Below are 27,025 nucleotides of genomic sequence, written 5' to 3'. Positions count from 1 at the left end.
GTTTAAACCTCTTTTTTTTTCTTCCTTTTTCTCAGCTTGGGGAGGATCTGGCCTGCTGTTTCTTCATTGTACTGTATAGTTAGTGGAATCTAAGCAGTTTTACAAACATAAAAGCTTATTTTAATCGAAATCTTCTTTCACTCCAAAACCTCACTATTGATTCCTTTTTCAGTCCTGACACTATATAGTGGAATGAATACTATATTGTGATAGGTAATTAAGCTGTTTTAAAAGTGATCAAGTACAAATGGAGGCAGTTTAAAACTAGATGGCTATGCCTAATGTTACTTGTTTGGATGAAAGAGCCAAAATAGGACACATCTTCACTCTGTAAATTTTCTTAACTAGATAAGTAACTTCTGAATTCAAGCAAGTACAAAAGCCCATGTGTGCAAGTGTGTTTTTGTGTGTGTTCCTTCAAAGAACTTTTTTTAAAAAATGTCATTTCCCAATAACTACGGTAATGGACAGGTTTACCGTTACAATAGATAGGATGTTTCACAAAGTCAATAATTGATTGTTTCCCCAGAGCTGTGGTTTCTGTCCTATAAATTGCAGGTCTAAGCATTCAGAATCAGCACTCACAGTTTAGTAGAGTTGTGGAATAACATTGGGAATAAATACTATAAACAACACTACATCGTTATATTAGAGTCTCCTGACTATTGGGGCAGTTGTGTCATCTGCTAATTCATTGAAAATGCCACAGTCCACCAACATCTGAAATCAGAACAGGTCTCCAGAGCCTGTTTTTCCATAGAAGAAACCCCTCATTTTTTAGTAAATATACCTCTTTCTCAAAAAGCAAGGTGAGTTTCATATTTTCATTGCAAAAGCATATTATGTGAGCTGGTGTAGCATGGTAGCAAAGAGACTGAGTTAGAAAGAATGAAATTCAATTCAAATATCACCAGTGCCAAGAACTCATTAAATTGTCTTAAGCAATCTCTCTTTCTCTCTCTCTAGTTCAATCCCCTTTCCCATATATCACATTAATTTGCCTTTATAGCTATTCAGATGGATTATAGCTACTTAGTACTGGGAAAGTGCTTTGAATTTTGGAAAGTGTGAAAGAAATGTTGGCTTATGGAAACTCAATGCTACAAAAAATGTCACATCTATGTACCCAGTGTTCATGAGATCGTAGAAATATCTTTCTCACTTAAATGAGCTAATGGGTAGAAGTCATATTATTTATCTAGCTGTTTATTACATCACAGACTATCATATTTTGGGGTTACTATCGTTTATGTATGTTCAGCATTTCTGTTGAAGGCATGTTCAGTGGTATATTTTCCAATTTTCAAGTTGAAAAATTAAGGTACATGGACCTCAGCTATCAGTAGATATCATATCACTTTGTATTGAGTCAATTTGACAGAGTAAGGCATACACACACACAGTCTTTTTTCAAATAACTTTCTTAAGTTTTATGTTTATACAAATAAAAAAATGCAGTCTTCAGAAAGTAAAGAAATATAAAGAAAAAATAGTTTAATACAAAGACAACAAAAATAATATAAAAGGAAGAATAGAGGAAAGAGAAAAATATAAGAATACAGCACAAACAAAATGTAAATAAATAGTTTCCTCCTTTGTATCAACAAAAGTAAGTTTACAACCTATCTTTTTCTCTTAAAATGCAATAATTTCTCAATCCTGTATCACATTTCTTATCAATACACAAATCCTTAATGCCACATCATTCAGTCCTAGTCATCAAAAGTCCATTAAGGGTTACCAGAAAAACATCATATATTTTAATTTTGGTCAAATAAAACAACTTTATATACCTTCCTTTTATTTTTAATATTTAATCCCTTCAAATATTCTGAAACTTGATTGGTTTTTTTTCTTTGTCCCTTCCCACTATCTTAGAAAATGTTAATAGGTCTCTTGTAAATTCAATATAACAAAAATATCCAAGTCACTCTTCTGCTTGGTTGATTGTATGTTCCTTTAATTATTAAAACATCAGGCAATTTCATTTGTATATTCACTATTTCATCTTTTTCCAGATCATTCTTGTGGTTTATCATTATTAAATCCATGTTCAAATCTATTTCAGTCTTATCCACTATAACCTGTTCCTCATCCATACCATCATCCACATCGATGTTAAGGTATTTTGTTCCATTCTTGTTAACAAGTCAAATAGGAGGTTTTTACTTTTAATTGTAAGGTTTATTTCTTTTTTACTACTACTACTACTGGTGAAAAACTTTCAAAAGTCTCATCCTATCATGTTGCTGGGGATTGTTGGGAAGTTTTTTGGAATTCAAAATATGTCACTTTCCTGTGGGAAAGATTAGTTCTATTAATTTGAAAATCCTGTTTCAAGTCAATCTAGACTCTTAGTCCATTTATAACTACAAAAACAACATTAATAATAATCCTTTGATGTTTATTCCCAAAAATTGCAAAGTCCTTAAAATTGAAGTTTAAATTTCTTTCATGAATGATTGAAGAACTAATCCAGTGAATGCCATCAAACTTGCTATTCTAAAAATTATTAATATTTAAAAAATAGTAAAACATTAATTCAAAATTGATTATGAGGCTCAGCCAAATTTTATGTTCATATATAGTAAGATGTATTATGGTTGTAGACATAGATAAAATCCCTCAAATCGCAGCCACTCCACTCAGTTTTGCAGTCTATTCACAATGATCACCTGCTTGGAGTACATGTGTACAATTCCACAATCTCTCCTTTCTCCAGAGAGATTTTACCAGCCAGGATCTATCCTGAAGCCTATGGCTGGCAATCTCAGATGTAATTCTTTCCTCAATCCGTCAGGGATGTCTAGGTCATCATATCATTGCCAGAAATCCACAAACACACAATCCTCATGAGCTGTTGATGGTGGATGTCCTGAAAGGTCAGAAAATAATATATGAGTTATTTTTATTTTCCTCCAGCACAGGAAAGTATGTTGTACTAAATAACATCAGGCAGTGACCAGTCAGCTCAGTGCTGTCCACATTAGAAGTGTGGCAATTTGGTGTTCCTATTGTCTGAGGCCAGTGAGAGTTGATTTCAAACTCCTGGAATTTGCATATTCTTGCTCCATATTGACAGATGAGACCTCAAATAGAATTTCTTCCTGGACTGGCTTAAACTACCATGGGTTCATCTGGATGCCTCTTACATGTAAATTGCTCTACTATTGGATAGCAAACTTTTCCCATTATGATTCTGTAATCTTAAACAGCACTATATTTATGTAAGATGCAAGTTGTAGTACCTATTTCTTTGGAAAACATGTGTCTTTTATTACATCTCAGGGAAATGTATTTATTACATTTCTAGACCACCCATCTCACTTAAGTGACCCTAGGGGGAATTAGAAAATGTAGGCAGATTGAACTGAGAGCAGCATCAAGGCGGAGGCAACAGATGTAATCCAGATAAAGAGAACTTCATTTTTAAGAATGCCTCACTTGTATTCTAGTGTGAAAACTGAAGGTATTTCATTTTAAATCAATTAACAGATTGCAGACTCTGGAAAGAGATGAAGATGGAAACTGCACTCTGGTGGAAGAATTCATTCTCTTGGGTTTCTCAGAATCTCCAGAGCAGGACCCTCCATTGTTTGCTATCTTCCTCACAATCTACATTGTCACCCTGATAGGGAATCTGGGAATGATTATATTAATCAGGATCAGTGCTCCACTTCATACCCCTATGTACTTTTTCCTATGCAGTTTGTCTGTGGCTGACATCTGTTATTCATCGGTTATCACTCCTCGTTTTCTAACCGGTTACAAATCAATTTCCTTTGATGCATGCTTTGCTCAGCTCTACTTTTTTGTTGCCTTGGTGTGCACTGAATGTTTCCTGCTGGCCACAATGGCCTATGATCGTTATGTAGCCATCTGTAATCCCTTGCTCTATTCTACAGTTATGTCCCAAAACATCTGTGCCACATTGGTTGCTGGTTCGGGGTTCCTTGGCTTGACAAATGCCATGCTAACAGTGTGCTTTTTAAGCAGCTTACATTTCTGTGATTCCAACATCATCAGGCATTTCTTCTGTGACACTCCTCCCCTAATAGCACTCGCCTCGGATCATTATGTCACTGAAATGATCATATCACTCCTGGCTGGGTATACCACCCTTGCATCCTTGGTCATCATTCTCCTAACTTATATCTTAATTCTCTCCACCATCCTAAAGATCCGTTCTGCTCAAGGCAGACGTAAGGCCTTTTCTACTTGCACATCTCACCTGACAGCTGTCTCAGTCTTCTATGGGACTCTGATATTTACCTACCTTCGCCCAAATACCAGCTACTCGTTGGGCCAAGATCAGGTGGCCTCTGTCTTCTACACTGTGGTGGTGCCTATGCTGAACCCTATGATCTACTCTCTCCGGAACAAGGAGGTGAAAGAGGCTTTCAAGAAATCAGCTGGAATGAAATGGGGTTGAGGATGAATGTAGAACTACTTCAATGATATTAGCAAATAACAAAAATTGAAATAATTGCAACACAGAAATGAAATGGCAAGAGATTTCCTTATGTTGCTATCTGGTGAACATTGTCTCCAATTATCATGATACAGGTATCTCATTTGTTTAAAAGATAACCATTAACCTGGCATTGCAAAACCATTGAAGGATCTTTAATGTTGTAAAACTTTTCCTGTTAATTATAATGGAAGGGCTAAGTAAGCCATAAACCATGGAAGCCCTCAGTTCCCAAAGTACTGCAAAGTTTGGCAGCAGAAGAATTATTTTTCACAGCAGAATTTTCAGGAGGATAGTATTCCCTTGTATGTATTTTTTAATTTGAGAGTTATATGAGAGTATACCTATGTATGTATGTACATTCATATGTCTTATTTAACTGTCTCCAAATTAAAAATGGACCAGAAGTTCTTACCCTAATCATTGCTCTTATGGCACAATGTTATCAGAGGGTCTTTGTGACCACCAAGTTAAAAATAACGCATCCTGCAGTTGCCAATCAAATCAAAATTGTACACCCATGTTTGTTTCATACATGGTAGATTGTGTCATAAAAGTATGGCACAGGAAACTCTAAACTAAGTAATCCTATGAAATAATCAAGTGTGTTTTTATTTCTTTAAGTTCTAAATTATCCTATAGATCTCAAAACAATTTTCTTGCATGTTTTAAAAATGTCCTTTATTTGATTTAACACCCCCCCAAAAAGAAAAAGACATATCATGCATATTGATATTGTATATTACATTTAAAGAATTATTGTTCAATCAATCAGAATAGAACTGGAAGAGACCTTGGAGGTCTTCTAGTCCAACCTCCCCTCTATACCAGTGATGGTGAGCCTTTTCGCACCGAGTTCAAAAACTAGAACGCACACGCACACACGGACACATATGTGCACGTGCATCAGTGTGCTGTAAACCCAAAGACAAGCTGGCCAGTGTACATGTGCACTCCGGCCACCTGGTTTTCAGGTTTCTGATGCGCACATGTGCACTGGCCAGCTAGTCTTCAGGTTTCCAGTGCTCCAGTGCCACCTTTTGCATGCATACCATAGGTTCACCATCATAACTCTACACTATTTCAGATAGGTGCATGCCCAATCTTTTCTTTAAAACTTCCAGTGATGAAGCACCTATAACTACTTCAAGCAAGCTGATTAATTGTCCTCACATTAGGAAGTTTCTCCTTAATTCCAGGTTGCTTGGTTTTGTTTATAATGGTTCATATTTAAACTTATTCATACATTGTAAGTAATATCAAGTGTTAAGTTCACTGAGAAATTGAGACTATAAATTGCTCTTTCCAATGCCGAAGAACCGTGACTCTTGACAATAAAAACAGCATACAATCCATTGTGCAGCTGTCATTTATTATGTATAGATATGCGATTCAGGAGAATATGGATATAATATTAAAGCCTGTTTCAATGGCAGTATATGAAAGAACATCTTTCCATAATATAAAGACATCACAAAAATATGTGTCTGAATGAAGTATTATTGTTTCATTTTCTACAAAACAGTGATTTATTCATTCTTTTTCAAACACAATGTGTTATAGTAAATCAAAAATAATACATTTTCCAATAAGCTGCAATCTAGGGTGTAAAAAATATTTTTCATACAGAAGATAATGCAACCTCCCATTGTTTAGGCAGAATGGACATCTCCACTTCCTTTTTCCATTCTGTGTTTTGAATTTTTATATTGAATTAATTTATAAATAGGCGACCTTTAACAAAGGAATTTTGTAAAATTTGGGGAGGGGGGAGAGAGGGATTTCATTACAATCAATTTTCCATATCAAATGACAGTATTTCAACCAGCAGGATTCGCCTTTTGCTTTTGTATTAAATAAATCAATCGCACTACAAGTCAAATATTATCTGATCCCTGACTAGTAAAGTCAATTTCATTATTCTTAACCATGGAAGAAGATGTTTTCTAGACCCTATTGGTTAAAATAGCGGATAAGATTTTAATATCTACATTAATCAATCAGATGGAAACATAATATGTTTATTCAAAAAACACCATATCAATGGCTGTCTTTTGCCCTTTGGGTTTACTTTAGTGCTACATCTTTTGAACAAGATGCTGACACATGTATGAAGAAGCTTACTGGGTTAAGAAGTCAAGAGTACCTAAAGATCAACTTACAAGTCTACCACTCTTAGCATTCAGCTCCCACACTGTCTATTAAAGACCTCTAGGGAGTCCAGAAGCAGATCATCAATATCTCAGTCCTGTGCCAATCATCTTTCATGTTCACCCCCATTTCATCCTTGCGATAACAACTCTGCAAGGAAGGCTATGAGAAGAAATCTGAACCAAAATTTCTGTATGAACTGCACTGGCCTAAATTTCCCCAGAAATAAATTTCCTTTTTCTTTACTTTGGGGTACTTTGCTTTGGAGTAATGGCAACTATGGATGCCAGTTGTAATCCTCCTTGAAGGGGAGGTGAAGGAAGGGGAGGCACTTAATTGACCATGAGGAATCTGAAAATTCCTTGTTTGTCCAAAACAAGCTCTCACCTGAATGGCAGCAGACATGACCGTCATTGCTGGCAGTCATGAAGCTGGGACAACCGGGAACCAAGATTGTGCAGGAGAAAAAGAAAAAAAACAGAAGAGAAAAGGCAGAAAAAGCTCAAAGGAAACCATAAAATACAGAAAGATTGGAGGGGGACTCAAATATTTTGAAAGTGACTTCAAGGAGAAATTATTTGTTTATTTGCATTTTTAAATTTATCGGATTGTCTCGGACTTACCAACAGCTGTTTTAAACAGACTGCTTAATATTGGATTTGGGAATAAGAGTGCCATCTACTGGCGAAAGAGAAGTATTGCAACACTACAACAGCAGTATACTCAAAGGAAGTTAACTTAATATTTGCAAATATTAATACACAGAATAGAAACAACAATGGCCTGACCTTAACTCTATTGTGAGAAGACAATCTGAGAAGATTTAATGGTCTTTCTTTTTCCTTTTGAAGAGTTATAAAAGGAATTAATTTGCAAACAGAGAACTTTACTAAAATTGATTATTGGACTAAGGATTAGAAAGGTTAAAAGAACCTAGTGGATTAATGTGGACTAATTTGGATTTGGACAACTCAAAAGAAGGAATGGACCAGAAGAAAAGAGGGAAGAAAAACTTCTCTTTAAAACTTGGATAATTGGGATATACATATTTAGAGAACTATATGGCTGTAAATTATTGTAAAATAAAGTGAGGGATTTGGGAGGTATAAACATGGGATTGATGAAAATTTTTAAATACTGAAATATTGGAACAATAGAAATATACTATTTATAATTGGTATTAAATCACTATAAAATGGATCCAAAAGAGTCATTAGAAATATTGTTGATGTTAAAAAGTCTGTGTGAACTTATAAGAGATAGTAAAGAGACAAAGAGATTGTTTAAAGATACAGAAATAAATGTAGAAGCTACAATTATCAACAATCAGAAGGAAGAAATAGATGAGAAATTAGAAAAAGCCAGGGAAGGATAAAATAGAAATGAGAAGCAAGAAATCCCCCAATGTATAACAGTACAGAGAGAAAAGAGAAAAACCTCACTAAAAACAACAAAAGGAAGTCTTGGAGATGGATGTTCAAATAATGCAACAAAAAGAGATAAAAGGCACTCAGGAGGGAAAGATTAGTAGATACAAAAAAAACTAAAAAGAGATATAGGAGTTCAACAGAGAGAGATAAAAGGTTTACCAAAAAAATCAATAAATGATGGAATTATAGAAAGATTAAGAGTTGATGGATAAGGAGAAATATATTAATAAAATGAGAAAATACCATAATCCCAATAAATGCAGATTAGTAGATGATAATCTAAGATTAGATAATATAACTGTATTATTAATATTAATAGTATGTTAAAATATATTGCACTCCCATGATGGATTAAATATTGCTAATAATTGGTGTTATTAGTAATCCCAAACATTTGGAACATTGAAGCTATGGTGGAAGAATGAGTGATTTTCATAATATTGAAGGATAATATCTAGGAAGAGATAACAAATATAGGGCGCAAAGAAATGTTATTTATGTTTAAATGAATTAATGGGAAAATGTTAAAGGAATATGAGATGAGATAAATATTGTTGAAGTTGGAAGATAAGAATTTCACATACTATTTATATTATTATTGTTAAAGTTGTCCAAAAAAGGATTGATTCAGTCAATGCAATGTCTACAAATTATGTATGTTTATTACTGGATTTTAAAAAAATGGAAAAAAAGGAAACAAAGGTACTATATACTTACTATATAGTAAAGTAGAGGCAAAGGGCAAGGTGCCTTTGAAAGTCAGCCTGAAGATTAACCCTTTGTTTGGGAGAGGCTGCTTCACTACAAATGTATTCTTCATCCCCATCACCTGTAGCCTTCTTTTTCCAGTGGAGCTACAGTTTAATCCATCTCATCCTGATTTTTTTTTAATTGGCTTCTTCTGACATAGGGGAAAGGAAGGCAGATGTTCTGGTGTAATTCAGCAGATGGATAGAGAATGGTCAATACTGTATGTTTATTGGCGGGGTGTACAAGTGTATCTGTAAGTGTATATGTGTAAGTGACTCACAGTATATTTTAGATAGCTCAAAAATGAAACATTAAGGCATTTTCAACACTCAGTCACACTAACCAACAAGAAAACATAGCATGTGACTCCAAACTAGAAATAGATAACTCAAATAGCAGGCAAAACCCACAGAAATGAAGTTTTAGTTGTTTTTAGTCCGTTATGGAGAATTGGGGAATATTCTGAATGTAACTTAGGGTATCTCAACAATATTAAATATGCTCTGACATGTAAGAATATATTTAAGCTTGTAAGAGTGTGATGACATTAGTCTAGAATGGGGCCTTAGCCTGTGGGCTCTGCCCCCTCCCAGGAATTCAAATGGTCTGTGTCTTATCATCCATACTTATATGTACATGAAAGTTTAAGATCATTACTGAAATTGCTGCAAAGCCTTCCTTCCTTCCTTCCTTCCTTCCTTCCTTCCTTCCTTCCTTCCTTCCTTCCTTTTTTTCTTCTCCATTTCCTTATTGGGCAGATCTTTTGGCCTTCTGCTTTCTAGTTCGTACCCTTCCAAGTCTATAAGGGAAATGATAGCTTGATGGCTTGCTGTTCCTATCCAGTAGCCCAAATGAAATGAGTTGGAAATAAATATTCTTCCATTCTTTTAAACACAGAACAGGATTGTGGAATCCTTGATAGTATCTAACTGTGTAATGAAACGCCTACAAGAAAACAACCAGAGGACACCAAGGACTCTACAATTCAAGCCTGAACTACAAATATTCTCTTTGATTGGTACAGAATAGAATTTTCTCTCTTCTAATCTCTTTAAGAGATTAGATTAGGACATTTTTGCCACTGTATCAACCCAATGTTTTAGCTGCAGAATTTTGAGAGTTGAATTCTATGCATCTTAAAATAGACCAGGCTGAGACACACTCATAATCGAAATCGTAACAACACTCCAAGAAAGAATGACAAGCAAGAATTCCACAAAGAAATATAATTTATTTTGGAAAATAGTAAATAGAATCAATCGTAACATATTTGTCAAAAGACTAAGGTGCTCTGTAAAATGAGCTGTAAAACTGGATTTTTGATATTCTGGCAATATTATCAAGAATTAAAATTGAGAATATATTTCTATATTGATCACCAAAGAAGAAATGTAAATGACTGGATGAATATAAATAATCATAACCACCGCCCACCCGTATACAGACCCGCATTTTGAACTTCATTTCAGACTTGGTCCTTAATTCTCTCTTTGCTTTGATAGATGGGTAAACAATCATTTTTACCATTATTTTTACCTTGTGTAATTAATGTTTCATGTATATTTTATTATGCCAGTTTCTTTAAATAATAATTTGATAATAAAATTGCTTGCTTTGTTCTGTAGTAGACTTGGATTTTAGTAAAAGAAGGAGGAAAGGCAATTTTGGCATCACAGAATTATTTATAACATAATTCCTAGCCACTTAAAATTTAATATGTCTTAGAAAGATGTTTTTTTTAAAAAGAATATATCTTTAACAGCTAATTCTAAAGCTGCTGCATTTTACAATGATAACTTGTCATTTTTCCTATGAAACATACATCTTTGCATATGTCTGCTGCATTGGATGAACATTACCTGTTGTGACTCAGCAGCAGTCTTCTGTGAGTCTTTTCGGAATGCAAGATTAACAATGCAGCTGGGGCTCATTAGTGGGATTTTGGACATAAAAGGACGGATGCTGCCACGCCCTAGTGGCAGGAGTCAACGTTCCTTGGTTCGTACAACATTGCTTGATCATCAGTCGTGGTTTATGTAAGATACACTTGGATAAGTGAACCGGGAGGCTCTCCTGAACCGGGAGGCTCTCGCAACAGTCTACCTGAACCGGGAGGCTCTCGCAACAGTCACTCGAGCCCTTGTGATCTCTAGGCTGGAATACTGCAATGGGCTCTACATAGGGTTGCCCTTGAAGAGCATCCGGCGACTGCAGTTAGTCCAGAATGCAGCTGCGCGAGTGATAGTGGGCGCACCGCGGTTCGCCCACATTACACCCATCCTCCGCGAGCTGCACTGGCTACCTGTCGGTCTCCGGGTGCACTTCAGGGTACTGATGACCACCTTTAAAGCACTCCATGGTAGTGGATCTGGATACTTGAGAGACCGCCTTCTGCCGATTACCTCCCTCCGACCGATTAGATCGCACAGGCTGGGCCTCCTGCGAATTCCATCTGCCAGTCAATGTCGACTGGCGACTACACGGAGGAGAGCCTTTTCTGTTGCAGCTCCGACCCTGTGGAACGACCTCCCCGCTGAGATTCGTACCCTCACCACCATCCAGACCTTCCGCACAGCCCTCAAGACCTGGCTCTCCCAGCAGGCCTGGGGATAGGTTTCCAATTTACCCGCCCGAGTGTTGACTGTTGAATGCATGTTGTGTTTTACCATTTTATTTTGTTCACTTATTGTTTGTCTTTTGTTATTGCACCCCCTTCCCTCATGATTGTAAGCCGCCCTGAGTCCCCTCAGGGAGAAGGGCGGCCTATAAATCTTAATAAAATGTCAAAAAAAATATGTCAAAATAAGTGCTTGGTGTTTCCTGTAACCCTGATTCAAGGCTACACTTGGAGAAGTGCATTACTTGTAAGAGTTTTTGTTTGTTATTTGGTTATCTCGTTAGAGACTTTATTTATGTTATTTTTGGGCTCACAGCCAGTCGGAGCCGAGAACTGATAAAAAGACTTCCTTTTAAGTTTGTCTGCTTGCCGTTTGTTAACGAGCCGTGAAAGGGGGAACAGAACAATTACCATAGTGTTCTTTGTAACAAAAGACGTAGGTTTGAATCAAACCGTGCCCTTAATGAATGGAAATGGGTTTATAATTGAGCTAAAGAAGTTGATAATTTCTCTGAAATGCTTACCCACAACATGAATCAAATTCCACCATCCTGACCTTGAAAAACCAGCTTTTGAAAAACATTCTAGACTGCACTGAGAACAAGATAAAAGACATCACTTTTTTTAAATAGGTTCATGTTCAGAGTTCATTGAATCCAGAGTAATAGATGATATTCCATCCAATATATTATCCCATTGTTGAAACCATGAAGATAAGATATATTTCTCCATTAATAAGTGAATATGATTGCTGGTTTATGTTGCTCAAAATTGCTCAATTATTTTTTAATTCTAGCACAAATGTTTGTTTGTTTGTTTATCAAATGTGTATAGCTGCCCATCTCACCAAAAATGAATCTGGGCAGTTGCACAAAGTTAATATGTGCTAACATATTATCTTATTATTAACATATGATCTTAATTGCCAATGAAGTCTCAGTTCAAGAAACTAAATTCAGTCTACTAAACAGAACACCTCACACGTACAAAACTCACTCCACTTCATAGAAACAATAAAGAAACAAAACCTATAACCCAGCGACTACTCGTGAGCTTCGATGTCATATCCTTCTTCACCCAAGTGCCTATTAAAGAAGCCTTGCAGCTATCCAAAACAAATACAGCCCTCTTAAGCACATCCTAGATCTGACCAACCACTGCCTAACCAACACATACTTCATCCACAATGGACAAAGATACAAACAGATAGAAGGAGTACCTATGGGATCACCCCTTTCACCCGTCATCGCAAACCTGTACATGGAACATTTTGAAACCCATGCCTTAGATAAATCTGAACACAACTCAAACTCTGGCTCAGTTATGTAGATGACGCTTTTGTAATTTGGCCACATGGGAAGGAAAAACTAGACAACTTCCTCACACATCTCAACAGCCTACACCCCAAAATACAATTTACTATGGAAATAGAGCTAACAACCAACTTCCCTTTCTGGACGTCCTAATCTACAAAAAATCCAATGGCACCCTAGGACACCCCATCTACCAGGAAAAAACACACACCAACCACTACTTAAACGCACAATCCCGTCACCACCCTGCACAGATCAAGACCCTCATCTCCAGAACCAAATGCCTAGCTGACAAAGACCACCTTAAAACTGAATTACACACTCTCACAAATGTATTAATTCCCAACAGATTCCAAAGAGACACAATTACCAACCTAATCTAAAAGGAGACACCCCCCCAGGGAGACATAGAACAGGACAACGGCATCGCCCTCCTCCCTTACATCAAAGGCATCACAGATAAAATCAGCAAAATTCTCCACAAACACAATATCAAGACAACCTTCGGCACTGACCCAAAAATAGCCAACTAGCTAGAAAACCAAGGAGTCTATGAAATACCATGTGGCCCAGCCACATACATTGGACAAACTAATAGGAGAATAAATGTACACATCGCAGAACATAAAAACGCAGTCAGAAAAGAAGAAAAAACTTCCTCCCTTTTCCAGCACCTTAAAGCAACAAGACATGAAATTAATTTTGAAGGAACCAAATTAATCTCCAAGACTGAACGCTTCAACAAGAGAATGATTATGGAAGCCATTGAAATAGAGAAACACCCCCACAACAAGAATAAATGTGATGATACCTTCCACCTACCAAACATCTGGAAACTAGCCCTAGTCTACAAACGAGTCCCAGCCATGAAAACCAACACCGGACCCAGAACAACACAGGACGCCACCACCAATCCCCCTCACCAGACTCAAAACCAAACCCATCCCATAGATGAAATGCAACCACCATCCAGAAGCCAAAACAGGGTGGCATCACCAACTGCTGCACCCCCCTCCGACCCCCCACACAAAGCAAACTGACACACACCATGAACACATGGCCAGACCGCAAACCTGGAGCCAAACCAAAGCCCGGGATGTTACATCACAGCCATCTGCTCAGTACATTACATCACAGAACTCAGGAGGTTACAATATAAAGGCTCAGGATGTTACAATGCAGCCAACCTCCCAGGATGTTGCAGCACAGGACTCAGGATATCACTACACTAGAGCTCAGGATGTCATTACACAGCCCAATACCCAGGTCGTTACAACACAAAAGACTAATGGGCACACAGCTAGTACGTCAGCCACACAGGATGTTACAAAACAGCCAACTAATCTCCATACATCAACTCAACTCCAACAACTAATCAAGATGTAACAACACAGCCAATCAACCCGCTTACAGCAACAAAGTCAGCACTTTACATGCACACACCAATATTTATAGAAAGACGGCAGCTCCGATCATGCTTTGCTCACACAAGCACGAAGCCGAAGGCACCAACCTGAAGTTGGCGAGTGGGACCTCATTTGCTTTTTCAGCTATCAGAGCAATTGCATCAACTTAATATAAGTTGTGTATGTTCCTGTCTTTCAACATTGATCTTGAAAAAGCAAATTCATCTTCTTCCAATCAACTGGAAACCTCCAGTTGCATTATAACTAAATCACCAATAACACTTCCTAAAAATGAAAACATGTCAGTAAAGTGAAATTACCCAGGATGATCTCACTTGTAGCCTCCATGTATTTAATACCAGTTGGCCATGAGTTCTGCCTGTCAGGGATCAAACCTGTATATGATAGCATCTGGTCTTTGAAGAACTTCCCAGGCCAGATTTGAGACTGAAAAAACATATAAAGTACCTGGTTTTTCTATCAATAGTTTGTGCCTGGATAGCACACTGGGTAGATATACAACTTCCCTGAGAACAGAATTCTCATTATCATGAGTTTTTTATATTTTGATTTAAATTTGAAGAATTGTTTCCAAATTAATATTTATCTTGCTCTTTCCCAAACTAAATGAACATAACCATATTTTATGCCAATCTTCATTCTCTCTGATGATGTATAAGTATTCCCTACTACATTTTCTTTTCTGCTTCTTATTTTATTTCTTCAAATCATTTAGCATACTATTTCTTACTCCTTTTCTGCACTTTGTATAGCACTGCTTAGTCCAAAAGGGAATAGAATGATGGGTACATACATACACACAAATAAACGCACACACTCTCACATTTATTGGCAGACACAACAATTTCCAAGAACTTGGTAGCTGAGAATATCAGGGGATAATATCCCAGATGGCATCAAATAGCATTTAAGCTTTCTCCTTCTACTTGTACAATCTGAAAGTAAGGAAAGAAACACTTGCAATATTCCTGGTAAGTTATTTATTAATAACAATTAAAACTAAAGTTAAAAATAAAAAATAAGTGGATTTCACATGTTTTACCATCATATAAGACATTTGTATTGAATTTGTATAAGAATTTGACACAAAAAATAACTTAGAATGCTTTGACAAAATGCCAATTGGCAACTGAGGCCAAAGTCAGATTCTTTCATAATACTAAAGTATTGAAATATTTATTGGGACTTAATTCCACACTTACATATTTTTGTGTAATTGTGTGATACAACTTTCACAGCAAATACGATTGACTTAACAACATACAGAATAGAATAGAATAGAATAGAATAGAGTGGGGTGGGGTGGGGTGGGATGGGATGGGATGGGATAGGATAGGATAGGATAGGATAGGATAGGATAGGATAGGATAGGATAGGATAGGATTCTTTATTGGCCAAGTGTGATTAAGGAATTTGTCTTTGGTGCATATGGTCTCAGTGTACATAAAAAGACAGGATACATTTGTCAAGAATCAGAAGGTACAGCACTTAATGATAGTCACAGGGTACAAATAAGCAATCAGGAAACAATATCAGTATAAATCATAATGATATAAGCAATAAAGTTACCATCCTGCAGTTATTGGTGGGAGGAGATGGATGATAGGAAGGATGAGAAAACTAATAGTAATGCAGCCTTAGTGAATGGTTTGACAGTGGTGAGATAATTATTTGTTTAGCAGAGTGATGGTGTTCGTAAAAAAACTGTTCTTGCGTCTAGTTGTCTTGATGTGCAGTGTACAACTTTAATGTCAAGAACTCTTGCTTTCCATCTCAGCTAAAAGAAAACTTACCTTCAGATTGATTTTTAGATGTTCAAACTTAAATAATGTTGTTATGAGAATAAAATTTAAATAAATTTTCCTACAAATGGTAATCATTTTAAAGATCTAATTTTGTGTTTGAATATTGTAAACTATACAGGCAGAACCTTACTGCCTTACTGACTTTCATTGATGATATTTTATTATTATTATCATTATAATTACTAGTACAGTGTTTATAGTAACAATAATTCTGGTTCAGAATTGTTTTCAAATAAAAGCTATACTGATGAAATAAACATACTGCTTCCTTCCCCAGGATATAAACAGAAGGGAATTCTGGATTCAACTCTTCTGGATCCAGCATCCATTGTGAAAGATCATGGATAAAGGAAATGAGTCTGTCATAACAGAATTCATTCTTATTGGATTCACAGATAATCCTAAAATGCACTTCAGTCTTTTTATCATCTTCTTCTTGGTTTATCTTTTTACAGTATTAGGGAATCTTGGGATGATTTTGTTGATCTGTGCTGAAAACCAGCTTCACAACCCCATGTATTTTTTCCTGGGTAACCTCTCCTTTGCTGATCTCTGTAACTCCTCAGCCATTGCTCCTAAAATGCTGGTTGATTTCTATGCTGAAATTAAAAAGATTTCATACAATGGTTGCATTACGCAACTGTTTGTATTTGCCTTGTTTGCTAATGTTGAGTGTCTTTTATTGGCTTTAATGGCCTATGATAGGTATGTGGCCATCTGCAATCCTCTTCTCTATTCAATCATTATGTCCAAAAGAACCTGTCAAGAATTGATGACTGTTGCGTACTTTATTGGGGTGGTAAATGCAATGATAAATACTTCTTGCACATTTCGACTGTCATTCTGCAGATCTAATATTATCAATCATTTCTTCTGTGATGAACCTCCACTGCTCATTCTGTCCTGTTCTGATACCTACATCAGTGAGATAGTGATATTTGCCTTTGTTGGGTGCATTGAAGGAATCAGCCTTGGAATGATTCTTGTATCCTATGCTTATATTTTGGGTACAGTTCTGAGAATGCGCTCAGCTGAGAGTAGGTACAAAGCATTTTCCACCTGCACCTCTCACCTGACAGCTGTTGGGATATACCATGGGACAATACTCTTCATGTACTTTCGACCCAGCTCCAGCTATTCCATGGACCAAGACAAATGGGTCTCTTTGTTCTATACAGTTGTGATCCCCATGGTCAACCCTCTGATCTACAGCCTGAGGAACAAGGAGGTGAAAGATGCTGTGTCAAAATCTCTTGGCCATATAAGGGTTTGGAAAGGAAGAAATATTGTTTTATAATAACTGGAAAGTGTGTCCATTTAGGAAAATGATATACAAAAGGTTTAGCTAGATGTCCCACCGTATGTTACAGATGATACACCAGTAGTGGCAGGTGACTAAAGAGACCAAAGAAATGGGAGTCCATCTCAAAATTTGTACACCATTTGTATATGTCTGTGTGTATGTGCATTTTTAAAATCTAGCTAAAGACATAGCAAATATTTTAATTAAATTCTCAAAGAATTAAACAAGCAATTAAACAAACAATGTTTAATTTACCTTTATATTATCTAGTAATATATTTTGAAGAATGTTCTTTAGTTTGCCAAAATTAATTGTACTCTGTATACATGGATCTTGTTTTTGTGTACTTCTTTAATTCTTTTCTAATTAGTAAGCTTTGATGTCTATGTATTTATTATTGGGATTTTACCATCTCTCCAAAATTTTACGCATATATCTTATATGATTCCAAAAACTGCTCATTTAACTGCAAAATCAGAAAATATAGCCAAACTGATCCATAAAAAGTAATATGAACAACTAAGTGGTTATAATTAACGCTTCACCTTAAGTAATCATATATTCACTGCATGTCAAAATATTATCCAAATAAGGATTTAATTCTCAATTTGTCTAGATTCTCACAACACAGGGAGACGTACGAGGGCCTTGAATTTGACACCCCTGTTCCATATCATTTATTCATTGACTATCACTGAGTTAGATTCTGCCCACTCTTCCCCAGTTAAGATCCTTTTCATTACATGCGATATAATGAAGCATTCCAAAAATAAGTGACATTCAGAACTCTGCCAGATTACCAATCTTTCCATTTGCTAATAAGTCCTAATGCAAATCAACACAAAACTATATTTCTCTACATTTCACACCCCAATGTATTATTTCCTGAGTCACCTATGTTTCCTGGACATGTGCTATATCCAGTGGTGGGTTGCTTATCCCGTTCCAACTGGTTCGGTTGGAATGGGGCCGGTGGCGTCCTCGTGCATGCGCACAGTTCACGTATGCGTTGTAGTGCCTGTGCGATGCTCCAGCTGCTCGCGGAGAATTGCGCAGGCGCTGTATGTGCCATCCAGCTGCTCGCGGAGAATCGCGCAGGCGCTGTATGTGCCATCCAGCTGCTCGCGGAGAATCGCGCAGGCGCTGTATGTGCCATGTGCCTGCGTGGAAGTGCAGAAGTCTTCAAAGACCGGTAAGGAGTGCGGGCGGGCGGGTGGGCCCTTCGCCGTTCCCAGAAGTTACTTACTTCCGGGTTCGCCGACCAACCGGTTCGCGGGGACCGCCATGAACTGGTTGAAACCCACCCCTGGCTATATCCCATAATCACCCCTCAAATGCTGTACAACCTCCTGGCAAATGACAAAACCATCTCCTTTGGCAGTTGTGTTGTGCAGATGTTCATTTCCCTGTCTCTTGGAAGTACCAAATTCATCCTGTTGGCTTTCATGGCATATGACCCAGAGGTGGGATTCAGCAGGTTCTGACCAATTCTGGAGAACTAGTAGCAGAAATTTTGAGTAGTTCAGAGAACCGAAAAATACCACCTCTGGCTGGTCCCACCCCCATCTATTCTCTCCTTCCCAATTCCAAGCTGATTGGGAGGGACTGGGGATTTTGCAGTATCCTTACCCTGGAGTAGGGAGGGAATGGAGATTTTACAGTAACCTTCCCCTGCCACGCCCACCAAGCCATGCCATGGAGTGGTGAAATTCAATTTTTTTTAGTACCGGTTCTGTGGGCATGGCTTGTGGGAGTAGTGTGGCTTGGTGGGCATTGCTTGGTGAGCATAGCAGGGGAATGATACTGCAAAATCTCCATTCCCAACCCACTCTGGGGTTAGCCACAGGTGGCATTTGCCAATTCTCCGAACTACTCAAAATTTCTGCTACTGGTTCTCTGGATTACTCAAAATTTCTGCTACCAGTTCTACAGAACCTGTCAGAACCTGCTGGATTTCACCCCTGATGCCATGCCCACAGAACCACTAGTAAAAAAATTTGAATCCTACCACTGATATAAACCAGTACATGGCCATTTGCCATCCCTTGTAATTCAATGTTGTTATGAAACAATAGTTCTGTGTACAGATGGCCCTTGGATATTGGCTCTGTGGCCTCGTGCAGTCAGTGTTCACTCTGCAATTGCCATTTTGTGGGGAGAAAAGATAATGAACCATTTTTGGTTGTGAAATGTTAGCTGTTCAGCAGTTGGCTTGTTCAAACACAAGGGATGCTTTGATGCTAGGAGCAAGTATTCTCCTTCTGCTCACCCCTTTTTCCTGGTGCTGGTGTCTTTCATGTCCATTTTTTCAACCATTCTTCATATTAATTCAGCAGATGGAAAGCACAAGACTTTCTCCACCTGCTTAGCCCACATTATTTATTTATTTATGGCATCTATGGCATCTACAGAAGTCAAAATCACCATAATATGGAACCATAGGATTTCAATGGGAAAGATGTAAAGAGCCATAGGATTTCAATAGGATAGGTGTAATAATTCAATATTTCTCAACCCAATTAGCTGTGGTGATTCTGTGCTATGGGACAACTAACTTTGCCTATTTGTATCCCAGCTCCCACAATTCATCCGAGCAGAGAGGGCAAACTGGGTCATTGTTCTACTGTGTTTTCACACTGATGCTGAATCCCATGATCTACAGTCTGAGGAACAAAGTGGTAATAGGAGCCCTGGAGAAGGTTCCTGAAAAGAAAAGGAAAAGCAGAAGTATTCTATGGGTCTACTTTCTCTACTTTATCAATCCAACCTAATGTGAATATCACCAGAGGAAGTCCCTGTCAATCCTCCTTCAGTAAGAGAAATGGATATATTTGTTACAGAGCATTTTTGTGCTGATTTCCTTGGAATGTATTCTCACAGGAGGTACCTGTGTTTCAGTAGTGAGTTTAAAAAATTTTTAGAACCTCTTCTATAGGTGTGGCCTGCTTTGTGGGAGTGGCTGCTGGCCATGTGACTGGATGGGAGTGGTTTATGGCCATGTGACTGGGTGGGCATGGCCAACTTGTAAAATGTGGTGAAACTCACTTAACAATGCTCTTGCTTAGCAACCAAAATATTGGCTCAGAAACTCTGGCATTTGAAGCATGCAAGTCTTAAAGCTGTCAGGTTACAAGAGTCTTGCACCCCTAACCTTTTAGGGGGAAAAAACCCAGGGGTGTTCAAACTTGACAGCTGTAAGACTTGTGAACTTCAACTCCCAGAATTCCTCCTCTCACTCTTCATCTTGATGATGTGCAGATGGGCGGAGAGAGGGAGCTGGAACTGGTTCTAAACGGCACTGTAGATTTGTGGAACCTCTTCTATAGAAGAGGAATCCACCTCTGCTGTGTTTCCAGTGAGCCCAGGTCAAAACACAGATGCACACAGAACTTTAAGCTGGTTGACAAACTATTAAGCAACAAATGTTATTGCTTCATCTTTAGATTGTAGCTCCATTTCTTATATTCAGTTTTTAAATGTTGCATATACCTTTTTGAGATTCCTTTTTGCTGCAGCTCAGCTATTGCAATAAATATAAAATACATTCATAAGAAGATTGTTCCATTATATATGTTAATTTGGTTAAATAAATGGTGTGATTATTATTGTTATTATTATTAATATAATTGATATTAATGAATTGATTATTTCCTAAAATGATTTGTACCCAGACAGCACACTGTTCAATTGAAATTGAAATTTTTGTATGCTATACAATAAAATTAAATTAAAACTTATTGCAAAAAAGTAGAAGAAGATTGTTCAATTTATAATTTCAGAGAGAGAAATTGGGGAAGTTAATTGGGGAAGATCATCTACTAACAAAAACTGCTCCAAAAATAGTAAGTTGGATACTTTCCCCAACACCAGCCAATCCTTATTATCCTTCTAATGACTCTATTCTAACACCACTGTTGGGTGGTAAGTTCTTTATTATGCATTTGTAATGTGTGAGAAGCAAAGTGATTGACTGAGCCGTCCAGCTTCACTATACTTCCTTTCCATCACATCCACCACATCACCATCAATGACAATCCCGACCCAGGAATAGGGCAAGTATGACTATAGAATTATGGAGCTCTACACATAGTCTTGTTGATGTATGTCAAACTATCATCTAAACAAATTACCATAGCATAATATACATATATCATTAAAGACATGATAAACTTACTTGAGAGACCGCCTGCTGCCAATTACCTCCCAAAGACCCATTAGATCACACAGATTAGGCCTCCTCCGGGTTCCGTCTACTAGCCAATGTCATCTGGCCACTACCCGGGGGAGGGCCTTCTCTGTGGCGGCTCCGGCCCTTTGGAACGAGCTCCCTGCAGAGATTTGGACCCTCACCTCTCTCCAGGCCTTCCGAAAAGCCGTTAAAACCTGGCTGTCTTGGCAGGCCTGGGGTCGATGAGTTCCCTTCCCCTCTCGAATCGTGTGGCTGTTGGTTGTTTTAAATGCCCTGTACTTTTTGTTGTAGTTTTTGTGATTCCCTTCCCTTCCTTGGGTTTGTGCGCCGCCCTGAGTCCCGCCGGGAATAGGGCGGCATATAAATAAAATGAACCTGAACCTGAACCTGAACCTGAACCTAAACCAAGACTAGAAGCACGCAGTACTAATACAAAGATTATCTTACCCTTCTAAGAAAGAAAATAAGAAACAGAATGGGTTCTATAGAGATTAAAGTACAAACACCAAAATAGACTTAATACTTTTTTTAAAAATGAGCACTGCTTACATGCTGCCATAAATCATATTTTTTACTTGGCTGGCAAGTATACTGAAAGAATAAATTATAATTTATTGTCCACTTTAATTCTTAAAAATGTTCCCAGAATAAAGAATAAAATAAAAAGCCTGATCAGGTTAGTTTCCTGCTTTGAGGAATACCTTTCATATAGACAAATTCACTTCCCTCCAATTTTAAACAGAGTAGCACATTAGATGATATGCTTAGATAAAATGCTTCAGTTTGTCAGCCTTCATAAACATCTCATGCACTTTAAGAAAGCCATCTCCAGTGCCTGCGTCCTTCTCAAGACATTTTTGACTTCCTTGTTCCTCAGGCTATAGATCAAAGGATTCAGCATTGGAATCACTATGGTATAGAAGACAGAGGCCCATTTATCCTGACCCAGAACGTAGCTGGAACTTGGGCGCAGATACATAAAGACAGATGTTCCATAGAAGATGGTTACAGCTGCCATGTGAGAGGCACATGTTGAAAAAGCCTTTTGTTTCCCCTCAGAAGAATTAATCCGCAGAATTGCTGTCAAAATGAATGCATATGACACCATAATTTCTGTTGAAGTAAATATACCCAGAATTGTTGCAAAAATGAAGAGCACCATTTCGTTGATGCTTGTGTCACTACAAGAAAGAGACAGCAAAGGGGGAACATCACAGAAAAAATGGTTGATGACATTGGAGCCACAAAAAGTGAGCTGAAAGGTAGAAACTGTTTGTGTCACTGCATTCACCAAGCCAATAAGATAAGATCCAGCCACCATCACAGTGCACACTTTGGGAGACATGGTAACCACATAGAGGAGAGGATTACAGATAGCCACGTACCGATCATACGCCATCACTGCCAGGAGGATACACTCAGTACTTGCACAGAAAATGAAAATATACATCTGTGCAGCACAATTAGCATATGAAATGCTTTTCTTGTCTGCCAGTATGTTAGCTAGCATTTTAGGGGCAATGGCTGAAGAATACCCAAAATCTAAGAAAGACAAATGACTGAGGAAGAAATACATAGGGCTCTGGAGCTGAGAACTTATCCTGATTAATATGATCATCCCCAGATTGCCAGTCAGTGTAATTAAATAGATAATTAGTATCACAATAAAAGAGAGCAGCTCCATCTTTGGACTATCCACTAAACCTACAAAAACAAATTCAGTCATCTTTGTGTGGTTTTCTTCAATCATTTCTCCTCAGTAATTAAAAACTGTTGAAACACTAGAATCTGTTTCTTCAATGGCATCAGATCTGTAATATATAAAAAAGGATATTTTATAAGGATCCGTATCTTGACCAAGGCTCTGCAGATGAAGCTTCTTAGCTGCCACTGCTAACACAAAACATTAGGATGTATAATGAATCAAAGCAAAGACCTTTAGACTTAATCATGAGGAAAATATTCCTCAACAATCCTTTTTCTGATATATTCCCCATGATACTGTTTTTGTCTTATCTCCAACCCATACCATAGGCAACATTAACCTTGCCTTTGCTTTTCTGCTCTTAAAAGAGTATTTTCCTCTGAAGCAGGAAGCATGATAATTTTTACTGCGGATACAATCTAAGACACTTCATTGATCATTCAATCGGTGGTGAAGCCAAGTAACTCTTAGATGATGGATCCACGCTTGGCAGGTGAGGTTCCTAAGCACCTACTGATCATTCTAGGCTGATACAGTCATACCATTCTCCTGCCAGTGCCTGGGTACTATTCTCCAAGGACTTTTTGATTGGGAAGAAGGAGTGTGTGGTACTTTCAAACTGCACTCTCCCCAAACTGAACCAGAAGTCTTGGCTTTGAAAGAGGGTCCATCACAGGAGGAAGCCTGAGAAATGAAACCAGTTTTGTTTCTGCTGTGTCATCCACAGCGATGATCTGCGGTGAGGTTTATTTTGAGCACACATTTAATTCTGTGTGGCACATATCCTAACGTAGCCTCAAAATAAACCTGATAATAGCTACCTGGCAGTGGCAATGAAAGACAACTGCTCAGCTGTTAGCCAAACTCATTGCCAATGCACCAACTCAAAACACTTGCAAGCCAAAATGAATTTTGACAGATGGTTACACTTGCCATTCAATCTACCTGTAAAACCTCAATTTTCCCCAGTAGAGTCTCAGCCTTTGTAAAGATTATGATTCATGATGCTTGGTGGGAAGGATGGGATATAAAGCCAGAGGAATTCACCAGTCCATTTCCTTAACTATTCTAGTAAAGCAGATACCCATGATATACTCAGGTTATGAGGACAATAGCAATTAATAATCAGAAGCATCCTATTTGCACTGAATTTTATAGCAACTTTTCTGTCCAGATCTTCTGTAGCAGTCCTGTGCATGTATTCTTTTCGATAGAATTTTGGGCAAGTAATTTCAGATAAGGGAATTCTTACACTTAACATCAACATAAAATCCATTTTGCTTCTGCTTGTAGTATGGCTTCCTAGACACACAATGATGAAACAGACATATGTATAGCAAACCTTTCAAAGTGGATCCATTTAGAAAGGACGGTCCTATGATTTACACACAGGTGAATTGGGAAGATTGAGATTAGACCATTAAAATCTATGCAAGTGTCTTAAAAGCAATTTCATAATAACTGCAAGTCAACTTGGATTAATCAAGAGCAGGTCTTGCCATTCTAACGTATCAATTTTGGACCAGTTACTTCCTTGGAAAATTGTGTAGTAGATATATCATGATTTCAACAAAAAAATGGCAAAACATCCCATGACATTCTGATTTACAAGCTAGGAATTGAAAAGATTGAAAGCATTTTCAGATACCTCAAATTATCTGGAGACAGCTCTTCTTGTCCAAACCAAATAATGGTAGAAATATTCTGAAATGTAACAAAGATCTTCTATAGTTAGATTAGTTCAGTGGGTCATTGAGATATCCTTCATATCGAAGATCTTTATGATCCAAACAACTGATTCCCTAGTGGTAACCATCAACTATTTTTTTAAGTTTATTATCAAGGGTAATAGGCTACTTCTACTGTTGCTAAATGAATTTTCAAAGGAATAGGGGGAAAATCTCCTAATTGCTTGTATTCACCTGTGTGTGGCATATGTGTTTGTGTGTGGGGGGGGGTCTATTAAGTTTACAGTAAATAGATCTACAGAGATAACATCCAGAAATGCTTTAAAGACTTCATTGATTCTTCATTGATTGATTGTTTGATTATGTGTCATAAGGCAGTGTCAACTCTTAGCAACCACATAGGTAGAGCTTCTCCAGGATTATTTGTCCTGACTTAGTTTTTAGGTTTAGGTTTTCCAGTAGTACATCTATAACCAGTATAACCAAATTGATCCACTTGGCTCATTTCTTTCTTTCCTTTCCTTCCATGTTTCCAAACCCTCTGAACTGATTTGTTGCATTATCCATTTGTTTGTTTTCTTACCTATCCACGGTATTCTCAGGAATCTTCTCCAAAATCAAAATTCAAAAGTAGAAACATTCCTTGTATGCTACTTCTTCAAAGTCCAACCTTCACCTCCATAAAGTGTCACAAAAAATATTAAATGCATGATTCTGATCTTTGTAGGTATAAGCATACTGAATAATTTATCCAAGGCCTTCCATGCTACCTAACATAGTGCTAGTTTGTGATATATTTCTAAATTGCTGGTTCTTTTATTATTGATGGTAAATCCTAAAAGACAGAATCTATCAATCAAGTCAATAACTTTATTGTCAAGTCTAAATTTTACTGTACCGGATGTCATTAGTTTGTTCTTCTTTATCTTTAATCTTAGTCCCATTTTTTTTACAGTGCTTCTTAACTTTTACATACATATATACATATGTACGTACGTTGTTGTTGTTGTTGTTGTAGACTACCATTTGCCATTTCAGATATCAGAGCAATTGTATCAACTTAATACAAGTTGTTGATGTTCCTGTATTTCAAAATTGATGTTGGAAAAGCAAATTCATCTTCTTCCAATCAACTGGAAACCTGTTGTTGCATTATAACTAAATTACAAATAACACTTCCTAAAAAATGAAAACATGTCAGTAAAGTGAAATTACCCAGGATGATCTCATTTGTAGCCTCCATGTATTTAATACAGGTTGGCCATGAGTTCTACCTGTCAGGGATCACACCTGTATTTTATTGCATTTTCCCAAGAACTTCCCAGGTCAGATTTGAGGCTGAAAAAACATATAAAGTATCAACAGTTTGTGCCTGGATAGCACATTGAGTAGATATGCAACTTTCCTGAGAACAGAATTCTCATTATCATGAGATTATTATATTCCGATTTAAGTTAGAAGAATTTTTTCCAAATTAATATTTATCTTGCTCTTTCCCAAACTAAATGAACATAACCATATTTTATGCAAATCTCCATTCTCTCTGATGATGTATAAGTATTTACTTGTTTATTATAAACAATGTATGTGGTTAAATCCTGTAATTGAGGACCTAAGAAATAGGTGAGTAAGATTCAGTTGTGATTAAGGTTTTGGACTATAATTGGAAGACCATGGTGGTTCACAGACTGATACTGAGTCAGTCTTTACTCTTAGCCTGATCATAGGACTGGTGTTCTGTGAAGCAGATGCAATGGAGAGAAGAATGAGGGCAATGCAAAGCTTTGAAGGAGTTCTTTGTACACAAGCTTTATGGAAAGCATTCCTCTTCGACTGGTTTGTAAGATATTCCTTTGCAGATGGTTTATATTTAAAAAATTGTCCTTCCTGTCTTAACAGCAAAGCAGGCATAATGCTGCCATCTGCACCTATGAAATTGTGGTGTGTGTGTGTGTGTGTGTGTGTGTGTGTGTGTGTGTTCCAGCATAACTCTGGAATGCCTCAAACAATTTCAACCAAACTTGGTACACAAATGACTTACTCTCTGGAAAAAAAATATTGTGGGGTAAGACACCCCTAACACCCTTCGGAGTGTGTGTTCTGTTAAGATACAGCCTGTTGTGCCATACTGCCATACTGACTTCTACTGTACAGCACAGTGGAGTTGCCATGGTAA

The 27,025-nt window shown here is 37.5% G+C and overlaps 3 protein-coding genes across 3 annotated transcripts; 2 read left to right on the top strand and 1 right to left on the bottom strand.

The window, feature by feature from the left end:
* Positions 1-268: 268 nt before the first annotated feature.
* Positions 269-4,432, top strand: LOC106555845 (olfactory receptor 8H1-like). The gene is made up of 3 exons (XM_014074763.2): positions 269-330; positions 2,019-2,123; positions 3,496-4,432. Exons 1-3 carry the CDS (start codon positions 269-271, stop codon positions 4,430-4,432), a joined length of 1,104 nt encoding a protein of 367 aa, XP_013930238.1.
* Positions 4,433-16,304: 11,872 nt separating this feature from the next.
* LOC106555846 (olfactory receptor 5AR1-like) lies at positions 16,305-17,261 on the top strand. Its single transcript, XM_014074764.2, has one exon. The coding sequence runs from the start codon at positions 16,305-16,307 to the stop codon at positions 17,259-17,261; it is 957 nt and encodes a 318-aa protein (XP_013930239.2).
* Positions 17,262-19,879: 2,618 nt separating this feature from the next.
* LOC106555847 (olfactory receptor 5AR1-like) lies at positions 19,880-23,206 on the bottom strand. The gene is made up of 2 exons (XM_014074765.2): positions 22,269-23,206; positions 19,880-19,970 (listed from the first exon to the last, which is right to left on the bottom strand). Exons 1-2 carry the CDS (start codon positions 23,204-23,206, stop codon positions 19,880-19,882), a joined length of 1,029 nt encoding a protein of 342 aa, XP_013930240.2.
* Between the last annotated feature and the right edge of the window lie 3,819 nt (positions 23,207-27,025).

The sequence above is a fragment of the Thamnophis sirtalis genome, unplaced genomic scaffold (assembly GCF_051295495.1).
Source record: "Thamnophis sirtalis isolate CommonGarterSnake01/CBP01778 unplaced genomic scaffold, rThaSir2_p1.2 scaffold_1, whole genome shotgun sequence".
Classification (NCBI taxonomy): Eukaryota; Metazoa; Chordata; class Lepidosauria; order Squamata; family Natricidae; genus Thamnophis; species Thamnophis sirtalis.
The sequence above is the reverse complement of the archived record's forward strand: the minus strand, read 5'-3'. Positions and strand labels throughout refer to the sequence as shown.